General features: G+C 38.4%; 1 protein-coding gene across 2 annotated transcripts; it reads left to right on the top strand.

The window, feature by feature from the left end:
• The first annotated feature begins 4,976 nt into the window (after positions 1-4,976).
• On the top strand, positions 4,977-23,709 carry STI (AAA-type ATPase family protein). 2 transcript variants are annotated; one of them, XM_088947591.1, is made up of 7 exons: positions 4,977-5,438; positions 7,656-9,911; positions 10,710-10,929; positions 12,750-13,307; positions 14,730-15,537; positions 23,157-23,238; positions 23,330-23,709. In XM_088947591.1, exons 2-7 carry the CDS (start codon positions 7,866-7,868, stop codon positions 23,441-23,443), a joined length of 3,828 nt encoding a protein of 1,275 aa, XP_088803717.1. In that variant the 5' UTR covers positions 4,977-5,438; positions 7,656-7,865; the 3' UTR covers positions 23,444-23,709. The 2 variants fall into 2 exon arrangements, with proteins under 2 accessions (XP_088803717.1, XP_088803718.1); XM_088947592.1 differs by lacking the exon at positions 4,977-5,438 and adding an exon at positions 5,494-6,132.
• Positions 23,710-24,207: the final 498 nt, after the last annotated feature.

Raw genomic sequence — 24,207 nt, 5'->3', positions numbered from 1 at the left:
CTTAATGTTGATTTGCATACTACAAACCGTGTGACAGAACATGAGCTTCACTTAGGAGTAGTGGCAAATAATAAATAAAGAGGTTAACAAACCCTCATCACAAACTTCATTAGAAAAGTGACTTACGTGGATTTAATGGCAAATGTGGTGATGGTGTAGAAGGCCAACTGGAAGTGAAGAATTTTCATTTCATCAACCTCAATAAGGCATATCCCAAGGATAGTTTATCTATACTAAGGATGGATTAGCTTGTTGATGCCACCTCGGGTTACTAGGTGTTTAGCTTCATGGACGCTATCTTAGATTACAACTAGGTACGGATGCACCCAATAGACTAGGAAAAAACCTCCTTCATCATTGAATAAGGATTATATTGCTACAAGATCATGCACTTTGACTTGAAGAACATTGATGCTACCTATCAAAGGTTGGTGAATAGAATCCTTGATGATCAACTCGATCAAAATGTGAAAGTCTATGTTGACGATATGTTGGTGAAGAATTTGAAGGTCAAGCAACATCTACTCGATTAAGAAGTCCTCAACATTCTCCACTAGTACTAAATGAAACTAAATCTAACAAAGTGTGCCTTCAGTGTTAGCCTACTTCACCGCTTGGGCGAGCTACTCGGCCACGCCCTCCCTATCTAGGATATCCAAACAATGGATGTCTCAATCCAAATGATAGATATCATCTTTGGCCTTCTTTGAGGTTTGCTACTCTACGCCTTTCCTCGGGGTCACCTATTGGCATCTTTGGCCTATCAACCTTTGACCCTCTACATTGATGACCAACACCTTGTTCATGGTCATCCTCTAGTTCTTTAAGATCCTTAGGGTGCGGTCTTCAATCAATTATTGGGTAGAAGGAAGTGCTATACTTGCTACCACTACCTTCTTCCTAGTTGTGTTTTGGAAATGTGTCATTTTCTACTCCTCTTTTAGGTCCATATCTATTCTTTCACGACACCAACCAAAGTCAGTACTTGAAGAAACAAGAAAATGCAAGCCCTAAGGTCTAAACAACTTGGTAACCGACCAAATGAGGTAGACATAATCCCACATTTGATCAACATGTTAAAAGAGGTGTACAACTTATATCCACCTTGAGCTTGACCATCCAAGATAGCGCCTCATTGTCCTCTAGGGATAGATCCCTCAATTTGAATGCCTTTACTCTAGTCTTTGGGGTGGTCATCTCAAGACCTAGAGGCCACCTGTCCTTGCATTTTATGAAGAAGAACCCTCCTTCTAATGATGAACTGAGGAGGGGGCCCCGAAGAATACCTTTGTGTTTGGCTAAGCCAAAAAGTAATGGTAGCTCTATTGGTGCTTCTGAAGGTTGAGAAGGGTGTGGAAAATAGGAAAAGTCATGGGGAGTTCGTGGATGGTACAAAATCAAAGAAACCTGACCAGGTATCGGAATGAGTCTGACACCAATTGAATGGGAAAGACCTTGTGCCATTTCACTATGGAGACTAACATCAAGTCTAGTAGAAACCTAAGGTCAGCCACTAAGTTGTCCTTATACAAGTAGAGCTTGCCCAGTCAAGGCAAGTCCTCTCTCTCTCCTCTCCTTGGGCACCTAAACTCGTACTTGGGTGGGATGCAATATGCCTCCTTGATCTTTTGCATGTTGGCATCCTACAATGCACAAGGGGCACTACCAAAGCACTTCAAGGCCCTAGTTGTGACTTTAGGCTCTTCAACCAACACATATACTTTGGTATCATCAGTCTACCTATTGACCTAAGCCAGAGCAAAGTCCTTGCCTAACTCACCTTGGACCTTGGATTCCACCTCTAATACATCCGCCTCAACCTCAAACTCATTGGTGCGGTCTTGGGGACCACTACCTTGGTCATCTCTTGATGAGATGACTATCGAATCAACTCGCTATCCGAGCTGGAGCCACTAGACCCTCAAAAGTGAAGATGATGAAGATGAGATCTTATCAATGATCTCTCGCAGAAGCACTAGATGAGGACAAAGACTTAGCCAAACTCTAGAAGGCAATTGCTCAAATGACAAAGGAAAATGGCTCTACCCCTCACCTTATATAAAGGTAGCCAACGGTCAAATCAAGACTAATCAACGATCCATATCAATTCCCACACTCTGTGCACACACGTGGGCTCGAGAAGGTAGAATGCCACAACCTATGGTTCATTCATTCAAATTTTCTTGTGTATGAACCATCATCTTTAGTACAGACCAACTATTGAGCTCCACAACCGAGTACTTCAAGAGCTTGTCCTCTAAAAGGCTACCGAGCACCCAACTCTTTGGCTACAGAACTTGGGGGATAGTGATGGGGCCATACTGCGACAGGGTTGAACAACCATGTGGAAGGTTGATGTGGCTGAGGATCTGGCTGCGGGATTGGTCTAGCTAGCTCCAATCGTTGCACGTAATGAAAACTTTGGATTGAGGAAGAGAATGTGAACGACGGTCTCTTGGTGGCCTTTCATAGCAAGGAACGCAAAATCACCCTAAGACTCTGAATGAGGACTACCCCATTGCACGCCACATGTCTCAAAAACTAAGGAGCACCATAGTGTCTCCCCCAAGTATAAAGGGCACACCATCCAACGTAAACTTCTTCTCCACTCTTCACTTGTGGCATTCTTGCTCTCTAGACCTCTAGCCCTTGCTCTTTTTCTCTGCTTTACTAACCAATTTTTCCCAAGGAACCCACCTTGGAGCTTTTGACATTGGCTTTTACAAATCAATGAATTCATCACCTCATCCAACACATCTCATTTGATGTACTTAATGTAGCCCAGTTCTCCAACTCAACTCATCCACCTTGGCCCGGGATCAACAACACTTCATCTGTTGCTCGTCCACCTTGACTTAGACATTATCAATACCCCATACATTCTAAAATTGAAAATTAGAAACTTTCTAAACATACATATCCATTTCCATCCTTTTAGGTCTCAAAATGTGTTTTACTTTGTGAGTACAAAAAAAAAGGTGTTTACTTTGCAAATGGTTTGTTAATACCATATGCATGGACCCTTTTTAGAAAAAAAAAAGAATTCATGTAGGTCCCAGATTATTTGATTTTCATAAATAATCATTTTTAAGAATGAAGCGTGCCTCCAATTTTTATCAAACGGAACGACCCCACTCCACTAACAAACCCTTTCCATAGCCTAGCCTAGCCTAGCCAAAAGAGGTAAAAACTAAAAGGAAAAAAAAAGAAACCTATCCCTATCTAATATTGGGGCTTTATTTAATGACTAGACGTGCTAATACTTCCATGATAATACTCCAATCTAGAAGGATAACATAGTCTATCATTCACTTCGGTTTTTCATTTTTGGGTGAATTACAAAGACCCCCTCTATTATGGGATCAATGACAAATACCCCCTTATACTTTTATTTGTAACCAAGATCCCCCTTAACTTATATGTTGTGACAAAGACCCCTTATCTGGTAAGTTAATTAACGAAAGACACTAAATTATGAAAATTCCCTCTTCATAATTCAAAGGGAGTGAAATGAAACATTCAAAATGATGAAAATGGGCAAAGCCATTCCTCTTTTTGTTTATTCCTCGTCCATACAGAGTGATTCATCAAAATAAGAATTATTGAGGGATACACCCGCCTTTGCCAACGTCTAGGTGTGTATTGGTGTAGTTCGTCTGTGTAGGAAGAAATTTCTTCAAATATTGCTTATGCATCTTTTGTAACTCGATTGTATTAAAGAAGAAACAGAGGGCTGTTTTTAGGAATTTTTAGGTTATTAAAGTGTAAGTGAAAGGGTAAAATTGTTTGAAAAAATATTAAAAAAATGTAGTTTTGGGATTTACTTAACGGAATAATAGTAGAGGGGGGGTCTTTGTTGCAATGTAAAAGTTTAGGGGATCTTTGGTGCAGAAAGGGGTATTTGTAATTGACATAATATAATTGGGTCTATGTAATTTACCCTTTAATAATATGATTAATTACAAGTAGGTATCATATACTTTGGGATGGTCTCACTTTAGGGCTTGATCTTTTAAATGTCACTTTAGTGCTTTAACTTTTAAAAATATACATTTAAATCCAACTCCGTTAAACTAGCACTATGGTGATGGGTAAGATTATGAAAATGCCCACTTTTGACTATCTTTTTTCACTATTCATCTTCTTCTACGTTTGGACTTTAGATGAAAATTAGAGGTGAGGTGGCAAAGTAAGGTCATCCTAATTTGTTCATTGGGTGTAGTCTTACCTTCGGCCACTTACTTTACCACCATTAGTTTGAGTTCGAAGTCTAAAGGTAGAAAGATTTACATTGAAAAAAAGACAATGAAAATATGGGCATTTTTATAATTTTACCTTTGTTTTTTTGGTAATAATTATATTTATGGAATGGAAGTTTAGACATAAAGTTCAAGCTCTAAAGTGAGAATACCTCAAAGTACAGTATATCTATCCTCAATAATAATAATAATAATAATAATAATAATCTCTAGAATGGCTAAGGTGAATAAGATAAGATCTACAATATTCCAATCGAATGGTTTTCCAGCATGATCCTACGGTCCAAGGCTTACACCCTAAGACATCCTATCAACCCATAAATAAACTGGAAAAGGCGAAAAGAAAAGCTCTCTCTTCTCTGGCTCAGGTCCAACAGTTTTTGACTTTTAGCGTTGGAATGACAGTCGGAGTGAGTCCCACGCTCCTCTCGATCTCGTTACCACAACTCGCTTAAAATAAGCAACCAGTGAGCCCTACCCCCCTTACTTTGTTTTTGTATATTTGTCCAAGCGTGGGACTGAATGCAACAATAAGATGTCTTTTTCTGGGTCGTTGTCAATTCTTGTCACAGCTTAATAACATGGACTCCCCAATATTTTTTATTTTTATGGAAACCTGAGCCAACTCAACTCCCCATCACCATCTCAAAACCCATTTTAATATTGGGATTTTATTTTAAATTCAATTTGTTTTATGAAAAACAGAAGAAATGGACTAATGGAGGCCTGGAGGGGGAAAGGATTTGCAGTAAAAACTTTCATATAACTGGTGTGAAAGTGTACGAGCTTCACACACCCAGACACAAGTGAAGTGATGAAAAGGGAAAAAATGGAAGAAAATCAGAGAAAATCTTCTTTTTGGTTTATCATTAATTAATTCATTAAAGGGCGGGGAGGATGTTGCCATTGATAACATTACAGAATATAAAAAGGGAATCAATCTCAGCGGGTTTGGAGGGAGTTTTGATTTTATTTTTTGGCAAGGTGGGGCGCCAACTACAACCCTAGAAATTACATACTAATTTGTCAGATCTGAGGATCTTCTTAGTCTTCATTGCTCTGTAATACTTGCCTAAAAGCCAATTTTTTTCTGCCAATCATGTGAATCTCACTTCCTCCTCCTCCTCTTCTTCTAGTTCTTCTTCTTCTTCTTGCGGCTGAAAGCAGTAAGATTTACAGGTAACTTTTATTTATTTTTTTCCTTTTTTGTTCTGAAAATTCTTCTTTTCTCCGTACCAAAGCTGAGATCTATTCACTGTGATGTCTTGGGGGCTTTCGTGTTAAAATGCGAATGCGTTTTTTTTTTTCTCCTTTTGATGCTTAATTGGACGATCCGAGTCATGTTTTGGCGGCTTATGATCAAAGACTGTCTTTTTTCATCTCAGAAGCATCCGAAACAGTTGACATTGCTACTACATTTGTTCTCATTTTTCTTTCCATTTTTGATTCTTTGGGATGAATGGGTTCAAGTAATGAGACCCAGATCACTTTTTTCCCACTGTTCTTTTTACCGTGCTGCATTGCAAGTTCATGTGTAGTACAAACTCTTCTGGGTGAACTTCATGAACTTGCGTTTTCTTCTTCATGATGCAATCACAGAAGCCAGATGAGAAGATCTTCATGATCACCTATGAATGCTATTTTATCAATTTATGCTCTTTCCGATGCTGTTATGGTTTTCTCCATTATTTTACCCTGAGAAGGAGCTTAAGCCAAAGTCATTTTCACCAATAAGCTCAAGTTGGGGTTCAGGAAAACTGATACTCTAGATAAAAATGTTGGGAAGAGCTTGAGATCTAGCCTAACGCCATCGATTCCCCCCTGCTCAAGTGCCGATCATTTGTATCGTCGTCTGTGTCTTCCATAGAAATGTGTGGGTTTTCCTACTTTTTGGTTTCTGACATCATTTGGATGATGTTACATTGTTGAGATTTCTGATTCTGCTCTAACCTTTATTTTTTCCTGATGATATTACACTTTTTATTTCCTGTATGATGACAGTTCTTTTGGAAAACATCTTTTGGTATTTGATTACCGAATCTACTCTTGTTTTTCCTGTGAGGTTGCAGTTACGTTGATCTTAGTTTTCTTGTCCGCATTGCAATACTCGATTGGTTGTTCTTTTAGCATGTTAGCTTGAAAATCTATCTTTTTTCGTCTTTCTGTTTCTGACAGGTAACCATGTAGATTTGGCATATATTTTTATTGCATGACCTTGATCTTTGGAAAAGTGGAATTGCTAAGGCGCAACACTGTAGGATTTGAAATGCTTGAGAGCATATTGTATTAGGCCATAGTGCAGGCTAAAGCACTAAACCAAGCATTCAAAGCATACACTGAAGATGTGGCAATGTTTTTTTTTTCATCATTAGGTCATGTGTATTTCAATCTAGTGCTTTTATTTGTGTCTTGAGTAAGTATGCACCCATGCATGTGTATTTGTGTTAAAGAAGGTTTCTTTACGAAAAAAAATAGAGTGCCTTCCAACCTACATAATTTTGTAATTTGTATCATGGCAGTGGGTCCACTTTCATCATCCTACTGGCTGTAGCCTGAAATTGAAACAGTTTCATGGGTCCTGATCGCTTACCTGAAATTCTCATTAAATTCGAAGATCTGAATGTTATGTTATCACTGGTGCAGACATAACAATTGAACTCCTGATTTGGACTGACTTCCATTTTTTGGGGCCTTATATGTTACCTTATATGATGGTTCTCTATAGGAGTCACATTGCATGACTCCCATCTTATCTAGATCATCTTAGCATCTTTCCCTGTATTATTTAAGGGAATAAACATTTAAAATAGTCAACTATATGCTCACAATTTTTATTTTGAGTGGTAAGGAAAAATGATGAGGGTGTATTAGACATCCTATCACCAACATTAACTACTATTGGGTTGAGATGTTGGGCAATATCTCAAGATAATCTGAATATGGATTATCAAAGAAAATAGAGAACCTGGATAATGCATGTGTGTCAGTGTATGGAGGGGTTTTGTGGCAATATATGCATCATCTTATTGTTTCCTGCAGTAAACTTGAAATGCACCAAAAATCAATCTCTAATAAACTTGAGAAGCCTCTTGACATGCTATTAGGATCACCCAAATTAGCGCTTGGACCAATACAAGAGGTTACTGTGGCACATAAAAAATACACTAGATTATAGTCATACAGTATTCTGATAGTTTATAACATCTTCATGCCTCTATGGTTGGATATTCATTCTCCCCCTGGACTTGCGAAATTTTCTGGTTTTAATCTCAACTAATGTTGCTGATTGTTCATTTGTCTTCTTTTAGAGTATGTTGTTTAATTGGTTTCTATGTGGTTCATTAATTTGCTTGTATGTATAACAGATTTTTTTTGTCTTTGTGTATGGAATTGTAGAATGAAGATCTGGTTTTCTACCAGTTATTATTATCCTTCAATGTTTTTATTGGATTCTGAATATTGGTGTTGGAGTTCAAGGTTAGACAAAAAGACACTATTAAAATGAGTCCAAGGTTCTGTTTGTGACATTAGAGGGTGTATGCATTTGAATGGGCTTCGAATTTAATATTAGGTCTCTGTTGGGTTTCTTCAAGCACATAATTGCAAATGTCAAGTGCACGGATTGATCCAAGTGAGCTTCACCTGAAGAAGGAACTCACAGCCCTTCGAAAGGCTGCACGGTTTCTACGTGACCCTGAAACTTGTTCTTCTTGGAGGTCTCCCTTGAGTTCTAGATCAGTGGCTGCAGCTTCTAGTTGGACCCATGGAAATGGAATCAGAGGAAACTCCAGTGGAGCAAACCATGCTGGAGGATGTTCTGAACTTGACTCCCAGTTGCCACTGAGAAGTGAAAACAATCGGAAAAAGGTGTTCCTCTACAATTGGAGGAGTCACTCTGTGAAATCAAATGACAGTGGAGCAAAATTAGATGGGGACAAATATGGAATGGAAGGATCAGTTCCTAGGAGTCCCGAGGATAGCTCCAGTGATGCCAATAAAGAAGACTCTAAGAGTGACACATATATTGAGGACCCTGTCATGGTATTCAGAGCAAGAGGGGCAAGTTTGGAGACACCATTGCGAAGGACAACTAGGAAGTCAAAGAAGATATCTGCTGCTCCAAGACAACACATCATAAAAAACCCAACAAATTCGAAATCACTGGAATATCCTCTTGTCTCTTTAGGGGGAACAAATAACTCAGTCGAGCAATCTGATGACACAGAAACCTGCAATTCTGAGGACTTACGAATTTTGACTCATAATTTAACCCAAAAGGTCGGGTACACTTCACGATCAGTAACCCCCTTGCTGCCTCGGAATGGAAATTGGTCCCACTCTTCCAAACTGTTTAGAAGTATTCAAAGAGAGGATTCTTCTTATTCTTATACTCCTGCATCGACAAGTTCATATAATAAATATGGGAACCAAAACCCCAGTACTGTTGAGTCTTGGGATGGCACAACAGCTTCCTTCAATGGGGATGAATTGGATCATTTGGAACTATCAAGGCGACAAGGGTGTGGGATTCCTTGTTATTGGTCAAAAAGGACACCAAAACATAGGGGTTGTGGAAGTTGTTACTCTCCTTCGCTTTCTGATACTTTGAGGAGAAAAGGAAGTAGCATTCTATGTGGAAGCCAGACATTGTATCATAAACGTCGATCGGCAAGGTCCAATAAGTGGAAACTTGTATCAAGATCTGCACAAGGGGTACCACTATTGACGAATGGTTGTGATGGAAGAAGAGGTTCAGAAGGGTCATCTGTAGACACTGGACAAAGTGATGATGAGCTTTCTACTAATTTTGGGGAGCTTGACTTGGAGGCTTTAAGCCGGTTGGATGGAAGGAGATGGTCATCAAGCTGCAGGAGCCAAGAAGGGTTAGAGCTAGTAGCTCTAACAGGAGGTGCTGAGGAAGGGACACCAGATCATGTTAGGAGCTTGAGCCAGAAATATAGGCCAAGGTTTTTTGATGAATTAATTGGACAGAATATTGTTGTGCAATCCCTTGTTAATGCAGTTTCAAGGGGGAGGATTGCTCCTTTTTATCTCTTCCAAGGTCCCCGTGGGACTGGAAAAACAACAACAGCTAGGATATTTACTGCTGCATTGAATTGCCTGGCTACACAGCAAACAAAACCATGTGGGTTCTGCGGGGAATGCACTGATTTCTTCTCTGGAAAGAATATGGATCTGAAAGAAGTAGATGCAACTAATAGAAAGGGAATAGAGAGAATCAGGCACCTATTGAAAAACCTGTCAGGCAGGCCACTATCTTCCTCTTCGCGTTACAGGGTCTTTATTATTGATGAGTGCCATCTATTACCCTCCAAAACCTGGTCAGCATTTCTAAAGTTTCTTGAAGAAACACCACCATGTGTGGTATTTGTATTCATAACTACAGATATTGATGGTGTTCCTCGTACTGTATTATCACGATGCCAGAAATACCTTTTCAACAAAATCAAAGACACTGATATTGTAACGAGGTTGAAGAAGATATCTGTAGATGAAAATCTTGATGTTGAATCAGAGGCACTGCATCTAATTGCTTTGAATGCAGATGGTTCACTTCGAGATGCAGAAACTATGTTAGACCAGTTGAGTTTGCTGGGGAAAAGGATTACGACCTCTTTGGTAAATGAACTTGTAAGCATTCTCTACTCATTCTCTCTCTCTCTCTCTCTCTTTCTCTTATTTTGATACATAATGGTTAGGTTTATTAATTTTGATCATTCTCTGTCAACATTTTCTGCTTCATTATTTTTATTTTTATTCTTTTTTACTTTGCATATATCTATCTCATTGTTACCCATCATTGGGGGGGGGGGGCGTTGGCAAAGTGGTATTCAAAACTGGTGCATTACTCAGAAACATGGCTGCTGAATGTTTCAACTTTATTTAGCATACTCAATTGCAAACTTGTAGGGGAAAAGAATTAACTTTAGAACATTGAATGATGTTGCCAAGCTCTCTTTGCTATAATTTTGTATATTTCATAAGTATTTAAGGGGGAAAATGTTTAATTTTTCTATCCATTCTAAATGACTTAGTCCTATATTCCCAATTAGGTTACTTGGCTCCTTGTATAATTTAGTGGATTGAACCTGTTCAGCTATCAGGGAGGCAATGTCCTGGTACCCACTTTGAACATTTCTTTCAAATGGATCCCAAGGGCTGCCAATTCATTGGTGGGTAGGACTTCTCTATTTGGAATAATTGGAATTTTTGGTGTATTTTTGAGTAGTAATAGTGTTGCATTTTTTTTGTCTGTTCTTGTCCTATGATCTTGGGGTAAGCTTTCTTTTGTTTTTTCCTGTTTTCCTACTATTGTTTTCTACTTCTTGGTGTTCAAATCATGTTATCCTACTTTTTGATTGTTAACGATTATCTTTAGTCATGGTTTTTTCCTTTTTATATGAGTATAGTTTATTCCTTTCTCCACAGGTAGGGGTTGTTTCGGATGAAAAACTGCTTGATCTCTTGGAATTGGCCATGTCATCAGACACAGCAGAAACAGTAAAGAGAGCCCGGGAGTTGATGAATTCTGGAGTTGATCCAATGGCATTAATGTCTCAATTGGCAGGTCTTATTATGGATATCATTGCTGGGACTTACCATGTTGTCAATTCAAAAAGCAGTGGTTCATTCTTTGGGGGTCGAAATTGTAAGTGTGCTCTATTATATTTTTGTCTTTTGTTTGTTTAATGATACTGAAATTATTAGCTGAAGCATAGACAGGTGCATCTATGTTAGTTCATTAAATTCCATCTTCAAATCCTTAGTTTCAAAATCCTGAAATAAAGAGAAGTAAAAGAATAAACAGGTTGGATCTGCCTTTTTTTTTCCATTGTGTTTTACAAATAAACAAAGGGGAGGATGGCCACTTTATGTTTTTTTGTAAGTAAAAGAAAAATTCACTGAAAATAAAAAGAAAGGAACATAAACCACCAATAAGGTGCTAAGAAAGCAATGCCAAATAAACAAACAACAGCCCCAAAGGATGGCCACCAATTACATATGGACACCCTCTCCCCATTTCAAAAACAAAAACTCACAAAACATTCTCTACATTGGACAAACAGGATACAAACAAAAAATCTTCCCCCAAATCAAGTCTCGTGACATGGCATTTGGCTGCAGCATACGGCGTTGAAAAGGCAAAAGAAGTGTGTATTAATAGACTGATCATTGAAGGAGACTTGAAAACTGGTAAAATGGTTGCATAAGGGGGAGGGTGGACATGGCATTTGAGGAATAAATTCATGAGATTTAAATGGCAGTCAAAGGACATGCCAATCTGAGTGAGATGGGTGAGAACTGCCAACAGTTTGGCAGATAGCTTAGCCAAGCAAGGGGTACAAAGAACACATGTCTTGGGTTCAAATGTAAATTTAGATGGGGTCAGCTTTCTAATGCTGGTTTTTTATTTTCACAACTTCTTGTTGTAACCTGATTTTTCTAATTAATGAAATCTTTTCTGTGTTGCTGATCAAGAAAAAAGTCTCGCGACCCCACCCCCTACTCAACTCTGAAGGATGGCCACTTTATTAAAGATGTTTGCATACAGAAATTTGAATGCTATAAATGAATGGTTTGTTCACAATATCACAAATCATCTTTAGATAGTCTTATTTTATTATTAGTCTTCTTATTCTTTAGAGAAGCATATAAGTAAATTCTTAGGTTTTGTGATGTAAATTTCTAAGATTTGTTTTCATCCAGACAATTGGTGTTATATTATAATAGAAATGCTATCTATCAAATTTCATTATTCACTTTAATATATATTAATTTCCACAGATTTCTAAAGTAATAGAAATAATAATCTTATTCCTATAAGATTATTATTTTCAGAACAGGAATTGATATATGTAGGTATTCATTTTTGTTTATGTATAGTCATGTTTATATGCTTCTTCTGGATGACCATACAATCTGGAGAATCCAGACAAATGGGGACCCTCTGGATTATCCATATGTTGATTTGACAGTACATTCTAGTCCTAACCCCAACCCCTGCCTTGTTTTATACTTCTCTTTAAGTGATATTGGCCATCATTGTTCTCATGATTCTGAAATGTCCATGAAAACTACTTATTCTGAACAAGAAGTAAGATATAACATTTTCCTTAAAATTGCCCCATAAATAGAGGGTGGCAAGGGCAACATGTGGGGTTGACAAAACTAGCCACTGTTCTGAAGATTTCTGGTTTGATTAGGCTGTTCTTTATTGAGCAATGACTTAACTAGCACATCTACCTATGTGCTTACTAACATATACACATTATTCAGCACGTTTGTTCTTTCCAGCTATTGCTTTTGCTAATTGCTAACCGAATTTGGCTAAAGTTCTGTGTGTTTTCCTCAGACTACAGACAATTTGGGTTGTATATCTAGACAATTTTGTGTTTGTTATATTTTTCTTTCTAGCTTTCTTATTTGCTAATAGATTTATCTAATTTGGGGTGCGCATTGGTTCTCCAGTGACTGAAGCTGAGTTGGAGAGACTAAAGCAAGCTCTGAAGCTTCTTTCAGAAGCTGAAAAACAACTAAGGGTTTCAAGTGAGCGCTCAACATGGTTTACGGCTGCTCTGTTACAACTTGGTGCTGTCTCTACTGATCCTACTTATTCAAGCAGCAGGAGGCAAAGTTCTAAAACAACTGAGGAAGATCCTTCTGACACATCTAAGGAAGCTTCTGCTGACAAGAAGAAGACTGATGCTCTGCATGTGTCAAGGAAGTCAACTTCTGCTTCAACAATGCCTAAAGCAGTGAATGAAACTTACAGCCCTTGCGGAGATCCATCCTTAATTGTTGATGGTTCAAGTTTTGATTCCAGGTCCACACACAAGCCATTTTTGGAGCATGGTGGATCGGATGCCTTACAAGAGGATGTTAAGCCTGGAAATAGGGTCTTCAGGTGCACAAGCCCTGACAAGTTGGATGATATTTGGGAGAGATGCATTGATAGATGCCATTCTAAGACATTGAGGCAGTTATTACGTGAGCATGGAAAGCTTATTTCAATCTCTGATGTTGAAGGTAGATCCCTCATCCAAGCCAGAGCAATTTGTGCATGTTCTGTTATTTGTATGCTTGATATAAACTGATACACGTACAAACGTACAATTAAAGCATGTGTTACAGAAATAGATACATGTATTCATGGATTTGTGCAGTTCATGGACACATATAGATGTATGCTTTTGTAAAGATTTTCTAATTTGGTTAATAAGGTAAGCTAACTAGAATCTAGACCAAAGTTCACAATATTGATTTCAAGGACGACTTTGATTCTTCTAGAACAAGATATTTGCTGGTAACTTTAACAAAATTTTGGAATGATGTAAACATTTTCAACATAAGGGAAGTATAATGAAGAATGAAGTCTTGCAATAGGAATGCAGAAAATGTTAATTTTGATATGTTTAATACCAAGAAACGAAGATATTGTAACAATGAGCATATAGTATGAGTACAACAAAATTAAAAAACTTTGGAACTTCACATTGACCATGGTTACTCCCCCAAGCCTGCATTCGGAATCATCCCTATAACCCACCTTGCATCAGGATTTTTTTTTTGGATCACATTAAATAAAATAAGGTTACAAAAAAATGGGAGCTAAAGAATCTTAACTCCCCAGGGAAAGGATAAATCCCAAGCTAAAATAGAACAAAACAATTACAACTGAGCCCAAAACCCAGAAATCCTATTCACTCCTTGCCTAGCCAGACCATCAGCAAACGAGTTTGCACTTCTCTTAACCCAATTACACTGAACTTCCATATTCTTGGATCAGGATTTCCCGAAGGGAGATATGAACCATGCAATGTTTCATTGCTTTAACTAAACAATAAGCCAAAAGAGACTTGGTTTTTTGGCATTATTTTGGAGAGGCTGGATCTTTGATTGCAAAGGTCCACAAATTATTTGGTTAGAGTGGCATGGGGAGGAATGAGTTGTTTTGGGTCTTGTCCCCTTCCTGATAAAATTACTGTTTATCAAGTGAATTGGGGGTTTAATTGGCTATCTGGCTAGCAGAATCACAGATGATCCATTATCCATTGTAATGATTTTATTGTTGGACATGAGCCTTACTGATGGTACCGGAAGGTAAACAACCACTTTAGTGCCCATACATAGTTAACATTGGACATGCTTGTTTCATAGCAATTTGGTCTGTATTCAGTTTGACTTTTGTTGTGGTCATTTATAAATAAACACCAAAAAAAAAGAAACTATTCAATCATTATCTGTAGATTCACTTGCATGGGGGAATATCTTTCCTAATCTTTACATATTTCACACACTTTTTTTTTTTATAAATGTTTAGGGACATTTTTTAGTTAATCCTCTATTATTGGCCTTTGTAGTTTAATACCTAAACATCACTTTTATCATGAGGTTTTCTGAGTTTGATCCACTAGGTCTACTCTTACCATCCTGATAACCTGTTTGCAGGTGTTTTGATTGTCTTAGTAGCATTTTGTGACGGCAATATTAAATCCAGAGCTGAGAGGTTTTTGAGCAGTATCACCAATTCAATTGAAGTTGTTCTGAGGCATAATGTAGAGGTTAGAATAGAACTCATGCCAGATGTTGGGACTTCAACAGACAGACTACAGGAATTGGGATTAACAGACTCCTTGGGCCAGAAGCAGATGCAGGCATCTGAAGCCATGGAGAAGGAAAGAAAAGCTGATCCTAACAGCTTCACTAATGGTCACACCAACCTGGACATGCACCAAGAACTGGTCAAATTCCCCAGAGATGGTTTTAACAACTCAAAAAATAAGCTACAGAGTGGATCACTTGAACAATCTGGATCTCCATTGGTAGATGGAAAATTTCATACTACTAGTGGATTACCTGTCTTTTGTACTGAAGGAAATGATGGAATCTGTTTGTCTAAAGAGAGAAGGCAAGACACTTCAATGCAAAGAATACAAGATTTTGATGAACAGAGGCTAGAGAGTGCTTGGGTACAGGATGCGGAGAAGGGTACCCCCAGATCAGTGAGTCGACTAAAACCTGAGAGGAATCAAGTACTTCCACAAGATGGTATCTATCGTCAAGGTCAGATGACAATGACACCCATATCCTCTGAGCACTGTGAAGATGAGCTGAATCAGGAAATCAAAAGTTTGAAGGCTAATGATCATAGGGGCAACAAGAAGGATCAGAGTGGTAGAAAGGTTGATCACTACCCCATATCACCAAGCTTATTGCATGATAGCACCTTTGGGGGGAACTTCAACAAAGATAATCTGTGAGTTACTTCACTTTTATTTATTTTACAATGATTTACAGTTTTATTGATGCTTCTTACTTAAATTATGATTGTCCACTAAGATTTCAATTTACTGCTTTGATTTTGGATTTAGTTTATCTTAGGCAAATTGATGGTCTGTCAAAATGATTTGTGCCCATGATATCAAGATACCTGTATATGCCTAGTTTAGCAGTGTTGAACACAATACGTACCTGATACAACAACACATACTGCATGTACACTTCTCTATGCATACTCAATTTCATTAGCACTTTTAGAATATATAAATTGGCAGGCTCTTTTTGAGAGCGGAACAGGGGAAATACCCCATGGTGCCCAGCAATTATCAAGGTGATTGGAGATGTTTGTGGAGGATTTGTTGACATAAACGATTCCAAGTGTCAGCTTGCCACCTTTGTGTGAGCTCGAATGTGGGTTGTTCAAAGGGGGGATTGGTAGGGATTTCCATGGCTTTCTCCTATACATGTGGGTGGGAAGTGGTGAAATGAGATGGATGGAATATCAAGAACAAGGTAGGGAATATATGGTTTAGTATAATGGAGAGGAACAACAATGAAGAAATCCCCAAGGCAAGTATAATGGAGAGAGGAAAGGTCGGTATTGATCAACTAGTAGATAGACAGTTGGCAGTTGGGAAATCTCTTAGTCTTTTCTTTTTTGGGGGAGAAGCGGTGGTGAGACTGGCAATTGAACAAACAGAATAGAAGTCAGGAAAGCAATAAGAAGACTGCAGTTGAGGGAGGGGGTGGGAAATGGGAAGAAGGTGAAGGAAAGGAGTTTGACTTCGTTGATGAAGAGTGAAATGTGCTGTTGGGATTTGGGTGAAAAAGATTTCAAAGAAAAAATGTCTGGGAGAATGTTGTTCCTTAGCTTTGTTTGGAGGTGTTTCCTCAACTCCTCTCTAGATTGTATTTGCTTTTTATTTTTAATGAATTTTCTATTTTACTTATAAAAAAATATATGGTTTAGTCAAGAGAAGGGGTGGTGGGAGGCATTAGAATGTGGGAATGAAGTTGCAGGTCAATTGACCCCAGAGAAGAAAATTGTTATCCAAGAGGTGGAAAATCCATCTGTTTTGAAGGCTTTTGTTATTGGAATTATGGACATTTTTAACGATGGAGATGGTAACAAGGAGAGAGAGGGGGGGGGGGGAGATAGCTTCCATAGGGTTCATAAGGGACATCAATGGCTTGATGGTGAACTCACCGGATTTCTCAAAAGGGCACCACATTCTGTCTTCAGTGAAAGGCTACGGCTTAACCTGTTCTAGCTGCTGTAACAGAGATATCAAGGCCTCCAAGCTTCAATAATCAAAGTTGCTTCTTAGCCTTGGGATCCAGGTAACCTGACTATCTTTAGTCTCAAAACAATCACAAACTCTAGCATCTTTATCTTGGGCCAAGGCAAATATGGATGGAAAAGCAATGCCAAAGGGGCTATCACTACACCACTTATCCTTCCAAAAAAGGATTCTATTACTTACTCTGGTTTGAAAAAGACAATTTTGAATAAGAAATCCCTGTTTTGCATAATTTCCTTTGAAAACCTGTGCCATATGATTCATTGGCCTGACATGATTGGAGGACTGAACACCAAATAGATGAAGCCCCTAAGTTGAAGATGTCTGAGGCTAAAGGGTCCACCTTTTTCTAGTCAACTCTTTTGTTATTGTGGTTTGACTAAAAATTCTTTAATGTTAGAATAGAGCTCTCTGTGTAGGGTGTAGAAGGGCTGTTGTATGTGGATTTTTGCAAAAGTTGTGGCTGGAGATGGTCATTTTGAAAGAAACCAAGCTTCAATATATTGATAAAACTATTGTTTGAAGTATTTGGGGTTTTAGGGGCATATAGACTACAGTGGTGTTATATGCTTTCTGCAGGAAATAAGTTGATGATGTGGGAATGTATTTCCAAAATTTTGGTTGTCTGGTATTATCAGCATATTGTCATGATCCGCCTGAGTAGAGCAGTAAGGAGCAGAAGTTTAGATGTTTAATGGCCTTTTCCAGAGACTTCTAGTCAAGGCAAGAGAGTTATGGAGTATGCTAGAGTTGTCTTGTAGTGTTTCGTGAGCATCCTAGAGTGTTGAAGAGTTGTGTAGAAAAAACCAAGTGTAGAAGAGTCCAGAGTTCCTTAGGGATTTTAAGTATCTAGAAGGAACATATCTAGTAGATGCTTGGAATGTTCCACTTGAGGAGGTGGAACATGTGGTTGATATGAAGAGGTGGAGAGGTGGTAATGAACGATTGGGATTTCACCCCAAAGGAGGTGGAGAGGCCTATAAGTAGGGAACCCTTCCTGTTTGCGAAGGTATCCAAGGGAGAGTGATCCTGAGTGATCCAAGTGTCCTAGAGAGTCTTGTACCCTTTCTCTTCGAGTTTATAAGAGGGCTTTGAGTAAGCCCTTGGATGATTTTTTCCTTGTCTCAAGTCCTTTTGCCTCAGTGTGAGTGTTGGGAGTAAATCCACGTGGTCCTAGAACCAAAGAGAATGCTGAAGGAGTAAGACTGGCTTGTGGTGCAAGGAGTGCTACTGTAAGGAAGCGTGGTCCTAATAAGGAGGCTAGGTCTGTGGCACTATCCTCACTAAATCTGCCTAGGCAGGCCATGTATATTTCTTGTTCACTCGTTATCTCGGCCACAAGTTAGCAATTGATAGGGTGATTTTTTTTTTTAATTTTAGCAAAAAGATTAATAATAAAAAAATTAATTTCACAAACCCTAAACTAAGGTAAAGGTTTTCCTTCTTTGTTCGAGACAGGAGAGGAAGGACCGGTTCTTTCTTGTTTGTTCTTGCTGATTCCATTGTTCTCTCAATCTTCTCCCTCCGAGTAGGTTTTTCACTACGTGGCTGACTAACCTTGCTGCAAACACATTTTTTTGATCTTTAAACAGGGTAATTTCATTAGGTATGAAGAAAGAAGTTACACCACAGAATTAAGAATAAAATAGAAACAAGAAAAATCACTTATCCATAGGTACAATTTAACCCAAATCTGCCCCAAAAAATTGATCACTATGCACCCCTTGTTTTGCCGAAGTATCTGTGAAACCATTTGAATCTTGCTTCAAGGTCCTTTTGTAAACTCTTGATTTTTCTGATTAGATGTTTGAACTTCCACACACTTGGGCCGCTGTTATCCATCCAATTAATTACTAATTTGGAGTCGTCTTCTATTTCCTGATTCTTAAACCTCCACTGCCTTGTTAATTTCAGACCTTGATGTAAGGCTGCTATTTCTGCTACAGAATCCCCATTGCAGTCAGTCCTGAGAACAAGGTTGCCACTTTTCCTGCATCATCCCTGAACACACCTCCAAATCCTGACTGTCCTGGATTTCCTATAGAGCTTCCATCAAAGTTAAACTATAATCTGTTAGATTGAGGATGCTTTCATTCCATTACTACTTTGTCATTCACAGAAGCTGAACTTGCTACTTCAGGCCAAGCTCTAATAATATCAGCCACTGTTACGAAATGGGAAGATTCCAAGGTTTTTACCCAATTTGTTGCTTTGGTCTTGCCTTCTATGATGTCTTCTAAGCTCCTATTAATAAAAAAAGGGTCTTCTAAACTCCTGGATTTTTCTTTGAACAATCTTTCATTTCTTTCTTCCCATAGTGTCCAAATAGTTGCTGCCCTGGGCCCGTGGCTGTCTTCCACACTAGTCTTCCTCTCTTTTTTGCTTGTCTAAAGAAACTTGGGCTGAACAACATAGTGGAATCTTGTGGGGGGTCCCATCTGCAACCAAAGAGAGAAGAAATGCAAGTCCAAACACAATTTGCAGAGGGACAAGAAATTAAGTAAGTGAGGAGACAGGCACTTGTTTGGCCTTCTTCTTTGAAGCACATCACAGGTATTTATCTTTCCAAGGGAAGCTTCCCAATAGAAGTGTTTTGGGTCAAAGAAGTGCTAATTCTTTCGCTGATGTTTTAGTAAAACAAGGGGTGAAGTAGAATAATCACAATTAATAAACTTGCATTCAATGAGAGGGTCTTGGAGAATGTGGATGGTGTAATTGAGTTGGCCATGAATTTTTTCAAAAATCTATACAGTTAGTAGTGTAAGAGAACAAAGTTGGAGGATGTTTGGCTTAAGGACATTGGGGAGGAGTGGAAACACTACAGGTCTGCTACCCCACGAACTGTTCCCACATCCTTACCTGCAAAACACCACCGCTGTGTATTGGGAACATTTCCCCATGAATGACAAGGGAGATACTCCCAATGCACAGCTGTAATGTCCTGTGGGTAGGGATCTGGGAACAACTTGTAGGTAGCAGATCCGAGCCTGAGTGGAAAGTGGAGCTGGAAAAGCCCTTTCATTTGAGGATGAAGTGTGGAAAGAGATCAGCAAAGCTTGAAGGGGAAGAGTGCTGGGTTATTACAAACAATCAAAAAAATTCTGGGACATTTTAAAGGAAGAATGGGACCCACACCAAAGTCTTTATAACGAGCCTTTTATTTGAATTAGGAAACTGAATTAGAAAAGTTAATATGGATCCTACATCTTTGGAGTGGTAGTCCGATCTGTGTCCCTGTTGTCCTGTTGGATCAACCTAGGGATCTGTCCTAACTGTCTAGGGAATGTTTTTGGAATTCCCTTTTTCATGTATGCATGCATTGCTCTACATCTATAAATAGGGAACCCTTCCCTTTTTATAAGAGTAGAGTTAACTCTTCTCACCTTTTCTGAGAGTGGATAGACACATGAGGAGGCTCTATTTGACTGTGGAAAGGGCCACTCTCTGGATCTCTTTCTTGACTCTTGAGAAGAGAGTGCCACATGTTTGAAGTCGAAGCCCCCTAGTCTGTGGGCTTTGCTTTATTTGATTGGAAATTCTTAGCACTTTTTATAAGAGTAGAGTTAACTCCTCTCACTTTTTCTTAGAGTGGATAGACACATGAGGAGGCTCTATTTGAAAGTGGAAAGGGCCACTCTCTGGACCTCTTTCTTGACTCCTGAGAAGAGAGTGCCACATGTTTGAAGTCGAAGCCCCCTAGTCCGAGGGCTTTCCTTTATTAGATTGGAAATTCTTAGACGTGCTTATGAGAACGAACTTTGGAGAAAGGTGGTGCAACTAGAGGAACATGTTTGTATGTAACCAAATCAAACCACTCAGTTTAGTTGTTTTTTTTTTTCTCAAGAGCTTGAAAGACATCTGACAAGGCGACCTCTCTCCACTACTCTTCATTATGTGCTATGGAAGCTCTTATAGGTATGACTAGAAAATCTTTGGTTGGAGGTTTCTTTGATGGATTTAAGGTGGGAGAGGGATTTGAATAAAAAGTGGTGGTTCTTTAGTTTTCAGATGCCACCCTCTTTTTCTGGGGCCTCTCAAAGTTATCTGCACTACCCTCAAGGGATTCTTTCTTGGTTTGAAGTGGTGTTGGATTTGAGAGTAAATTGTAGAAAGAGTTCAATCATTCCTGTGGGTCAAGTTGTAGAGGTGGAGAACTTGGCTGTGAGACGGACTGCAACTTGTGTCAGCTCAGGTTCATCATTTGCCAAAATTCAAATGGGCCTGGCCCTCAGGCCTGATGCTGTGAGGTCAATCATTTTCCAATCAAGTATTTGGATGTTTCAATGGGAGTCAAATGCAATGCTAGATCAATATGGGATCCGGTAGTGGAAAGGTTCAGAAGGAAGTTGTTATCATGGAAAGTGAGGTGGAAAAATTACTTTAATCAAGAGTATTTTATTTGATCTCCCATTTTTCTCTATATTGTTAATCAAAGCAAAATAGCCATGGATTGGAGAAAATCCAAATGCACTTCGAAGTGGATCTAAAGAAGGCAGTTGGAAAAAAGTAGCATTGAATAGAGGGCAGAATGACTAGTTGTTGCCTCCCATAGTTGTAACACTTGCAGGGACAATGTTTTCACCCCATGGAACTGGGAGTCTTGGGTTTAAGAAGAATGGAGGAATTGAATAATACTATCCTATGTAAATGGCTGTGGTTATTTAATGAGAAGAGGGATAACTGGTGGAGGCAACTCATTGAGGCTAAGTGGCATAGGAGAGGGAAGTAGGGTACTGGGGGCCCATTCAGAAGCATTGGCCGCTCAATGTGGATGGGATTGATTTGAGATGATGATACATGATATTGTTATTTTAGGGATTGTTTTACAATCTTGGTCTGATGGTAGGGTGCTAGCTGAAGTCTTTCTGAACATTGTTGTAATAGCAACTAACAAGGATGCAAAGGTGGCTTAGGCCGAGTTTGGAAGGAGTCCAAATGCAAATATGTAGAGTGCAAAACCTTATATTTTGTATTATTTTGTATGTATTTACGCTGTACATATTTGCATTTGTACTGCTTCCATACTGAGCCTTTGTATTTTCAATTTGACAAAAGGGAGGTAGTGTGGATCCCAAGTATTGGTAGAAATTTCCAGGATTGAGAGGTTGGAAGAGATAGACTTTGCAGAAGCTTTCTGACTATTGCCCTAATATTGGCAGAAAATAACAATGAATTTGCTGGGGTTCCACTCTGTTCCATATTGTCTGCTAATGTTATGTTCTGAATTTGTGTATAAGTGTTCTTTTTTTTGTGTAGAAGGGTTCATAGGTGTAAATCCATTTTATGCAGCGGATTAGTGTCTGACTGTATCGGGGCCTGCTGTGGCCTACTTGTTCAGCCTGTATTTCACTATTTAAAAATAAAATTTTACCTTTCTTCAGAAAAACCACATCTGAATAGGAAAGAAAAACAGAACAAATATTGCAGTTTTAGAGATAATACCTAATAAAGACTATTACTCTCACCTATAGGAAACTTCAAAACAAACTTTTCTACTATTGATTCTATAACTGAGAAAAGTTATTTGATGGTTTCTTATACTTTTCAAAATTCTAAAATCTCTCTAATATGACTATAAACTACTATGATCCTTGGAGACGTTTAACTCTTTTCCATAGATACAAATAAACAAGAAAGTAACTTTGAAAAGCTCAAGAATATAAAATTTATAAATCACCTAGGCTACGGTTTGAAGAACATCATGAAACTTGGTTTCTTCTTCTGTGGTTTCTTTTTTGTGCTGGAACCTGCATTATGCACATGATGCAATGTCAGATCATTTGATAATGGTAGTTGAATTTTGCTCAGTGTACGTTATAGATTTTCATAGGAATAAAATTTTGCATTGTTGAAAAGACTTCTTGGAGCCAGAAGAGTTCACATCAGCCCCCCACAAGGGGGCGCCCCACAATGTCCCACAGCACATCCCAGCTGTGTATTGGGAACATCTCCCGATGATAAGTACAAGAAATGATGAGACACCATCAGGAGACATTGTGGGGCTGATGTGAACTCCCAGAAGAGGCATCTTAACCTATCATATATATATGTAGATAGATAATAGATAGATAGATAGGTAGATAGATAGATAGATGTATATGTATATATGTATATATATGTATGTATGTATATGTATGTATATGATTTGCACCAATCTAGTAAAGTTGTTCACATCATTTTTCATATTACTATGCATCAAAACTCAAGTGATCTGTCCAATCTGAAACTTTGTCTGCTGCTACTCCATGTCACTCCATGTCATACACTCGTACTCAATTATGATGTTGCTCCACAGGGGATATGAGTCTGGTCCAGGACATTGTGGTTGCAATGGAATTCTTTGTTGGAAACCCACCAAACATTTCAACAAAGGGAAGGTATGACATTAGTTGTTTTTTCTTAATTTAATGCTTGAGGGAAGTGTTTCAACTTCAGTGGAAATGATTGGCATGCTTGCTATCCCAACAGGTGAAGCAAGGAACTATTCGGTCACACAAGAGTGGGCCTTATTTAGTTGGACAGCGTGGGAAGCCCAAGATGGAGATACACTCACAACATGAGCGGGAAAACTTCAGAAGTTGAGTTTCAAATACCAAGTTGGTTCTTTCTTATATATGTATGTATATTTTTCTATTAGGTCATTCTTCGGGGTTTTAGATGGGAAACGGATCTCTTCATACGTATGCCATTCGTTTCTAGGTTTCTTAAATTTGTCCAATTTTCATGCGGATGAAATAAAGGAAATTGTATGAAGGAAATTTTGATATTTGTTTCTTTTTCCTTTTTTCCTAGCAGTTTGTATGTATTTCTGATTTTGGGTATTGGACAATCTTCCATTCTTTCTGTCATTCTTAATTCCTAATTGATGGTTTAGGCAAGAACTGAAACCCGCAGTTTTAAATGGAAGGTAACTAGCACTGAGAATCAAACTACTGGAAATGTGAAGAGTGTTGGAAAAATAATTTTAAAGACACTTTGGATATGCATGAAAACTCAAATAGTTATCAAAATTTAATTTATCGAGAGTTTTCATCAATTGATAATCTTATTTTTTATTTGATTGGATAATTTGATCGCAGATGTGTCACATCATGAACGGTTAAAATAAACTATTGAAATTTTAAGGTATCATGTGGTAAAAAATTGATATGTATATTACCACATGCACTGATGGTTTATGCATTAATAGTTTTGATATTTTGAAAACAAATTCTTTAGTAGTTTTTATGAAGTATGAATTACGGTTAGGGATGGCAACAGGGTGTTGTAAATTTTAGACTCATTTTTCTCTAAACCCTCTAATCCTTATCTGCCCCAAAATTCGTGATGGGTCAGAAAGACTTTGA

The sequence above is a fragment of the Nelumbo lutea genome, chromosome 5 (assembly GCF_056320005.1).
Source record: "Nelumbo lutea isolate HS-2025 chromosome 5, American lotus-T2T, whole genome shotgun sequence".
NCBI classification, from domain to species: Eukaryota; Viridiplantae; Streptophyta; class Magnoliopsida; order Proteales; family Nelumbonaceae; genus Nelumbo; species Nelumbo lutea.
Note: the sequence above shows the minus strand (reverse complement) of the source record. Positions and strands in the feature narration are given on the sequence as shown.

Coding starts and splice junctions, on each gene's coding strand:
- STI (XM_088947591.1), top strand. CDS start 7,866: ATGTCAAGTGCACGGATTGATCCAAGTGAGCTTCACCTGAAGAAGGAA. Junction 13,308..14,729: donor TTCAATCTCTGATGTTGAAG/GTAGATCCCTCA, acceptor ACCTGTTTGCAG/GTGTTTTGATTGTCTTAGTA. Junction 15,538..23,156: donor AACTTCAACAAAGATAATCT/GTGAGTTACTTC, acceptor GTTGCTCCACAG/GGGATATGAGTCTGGTCCAG.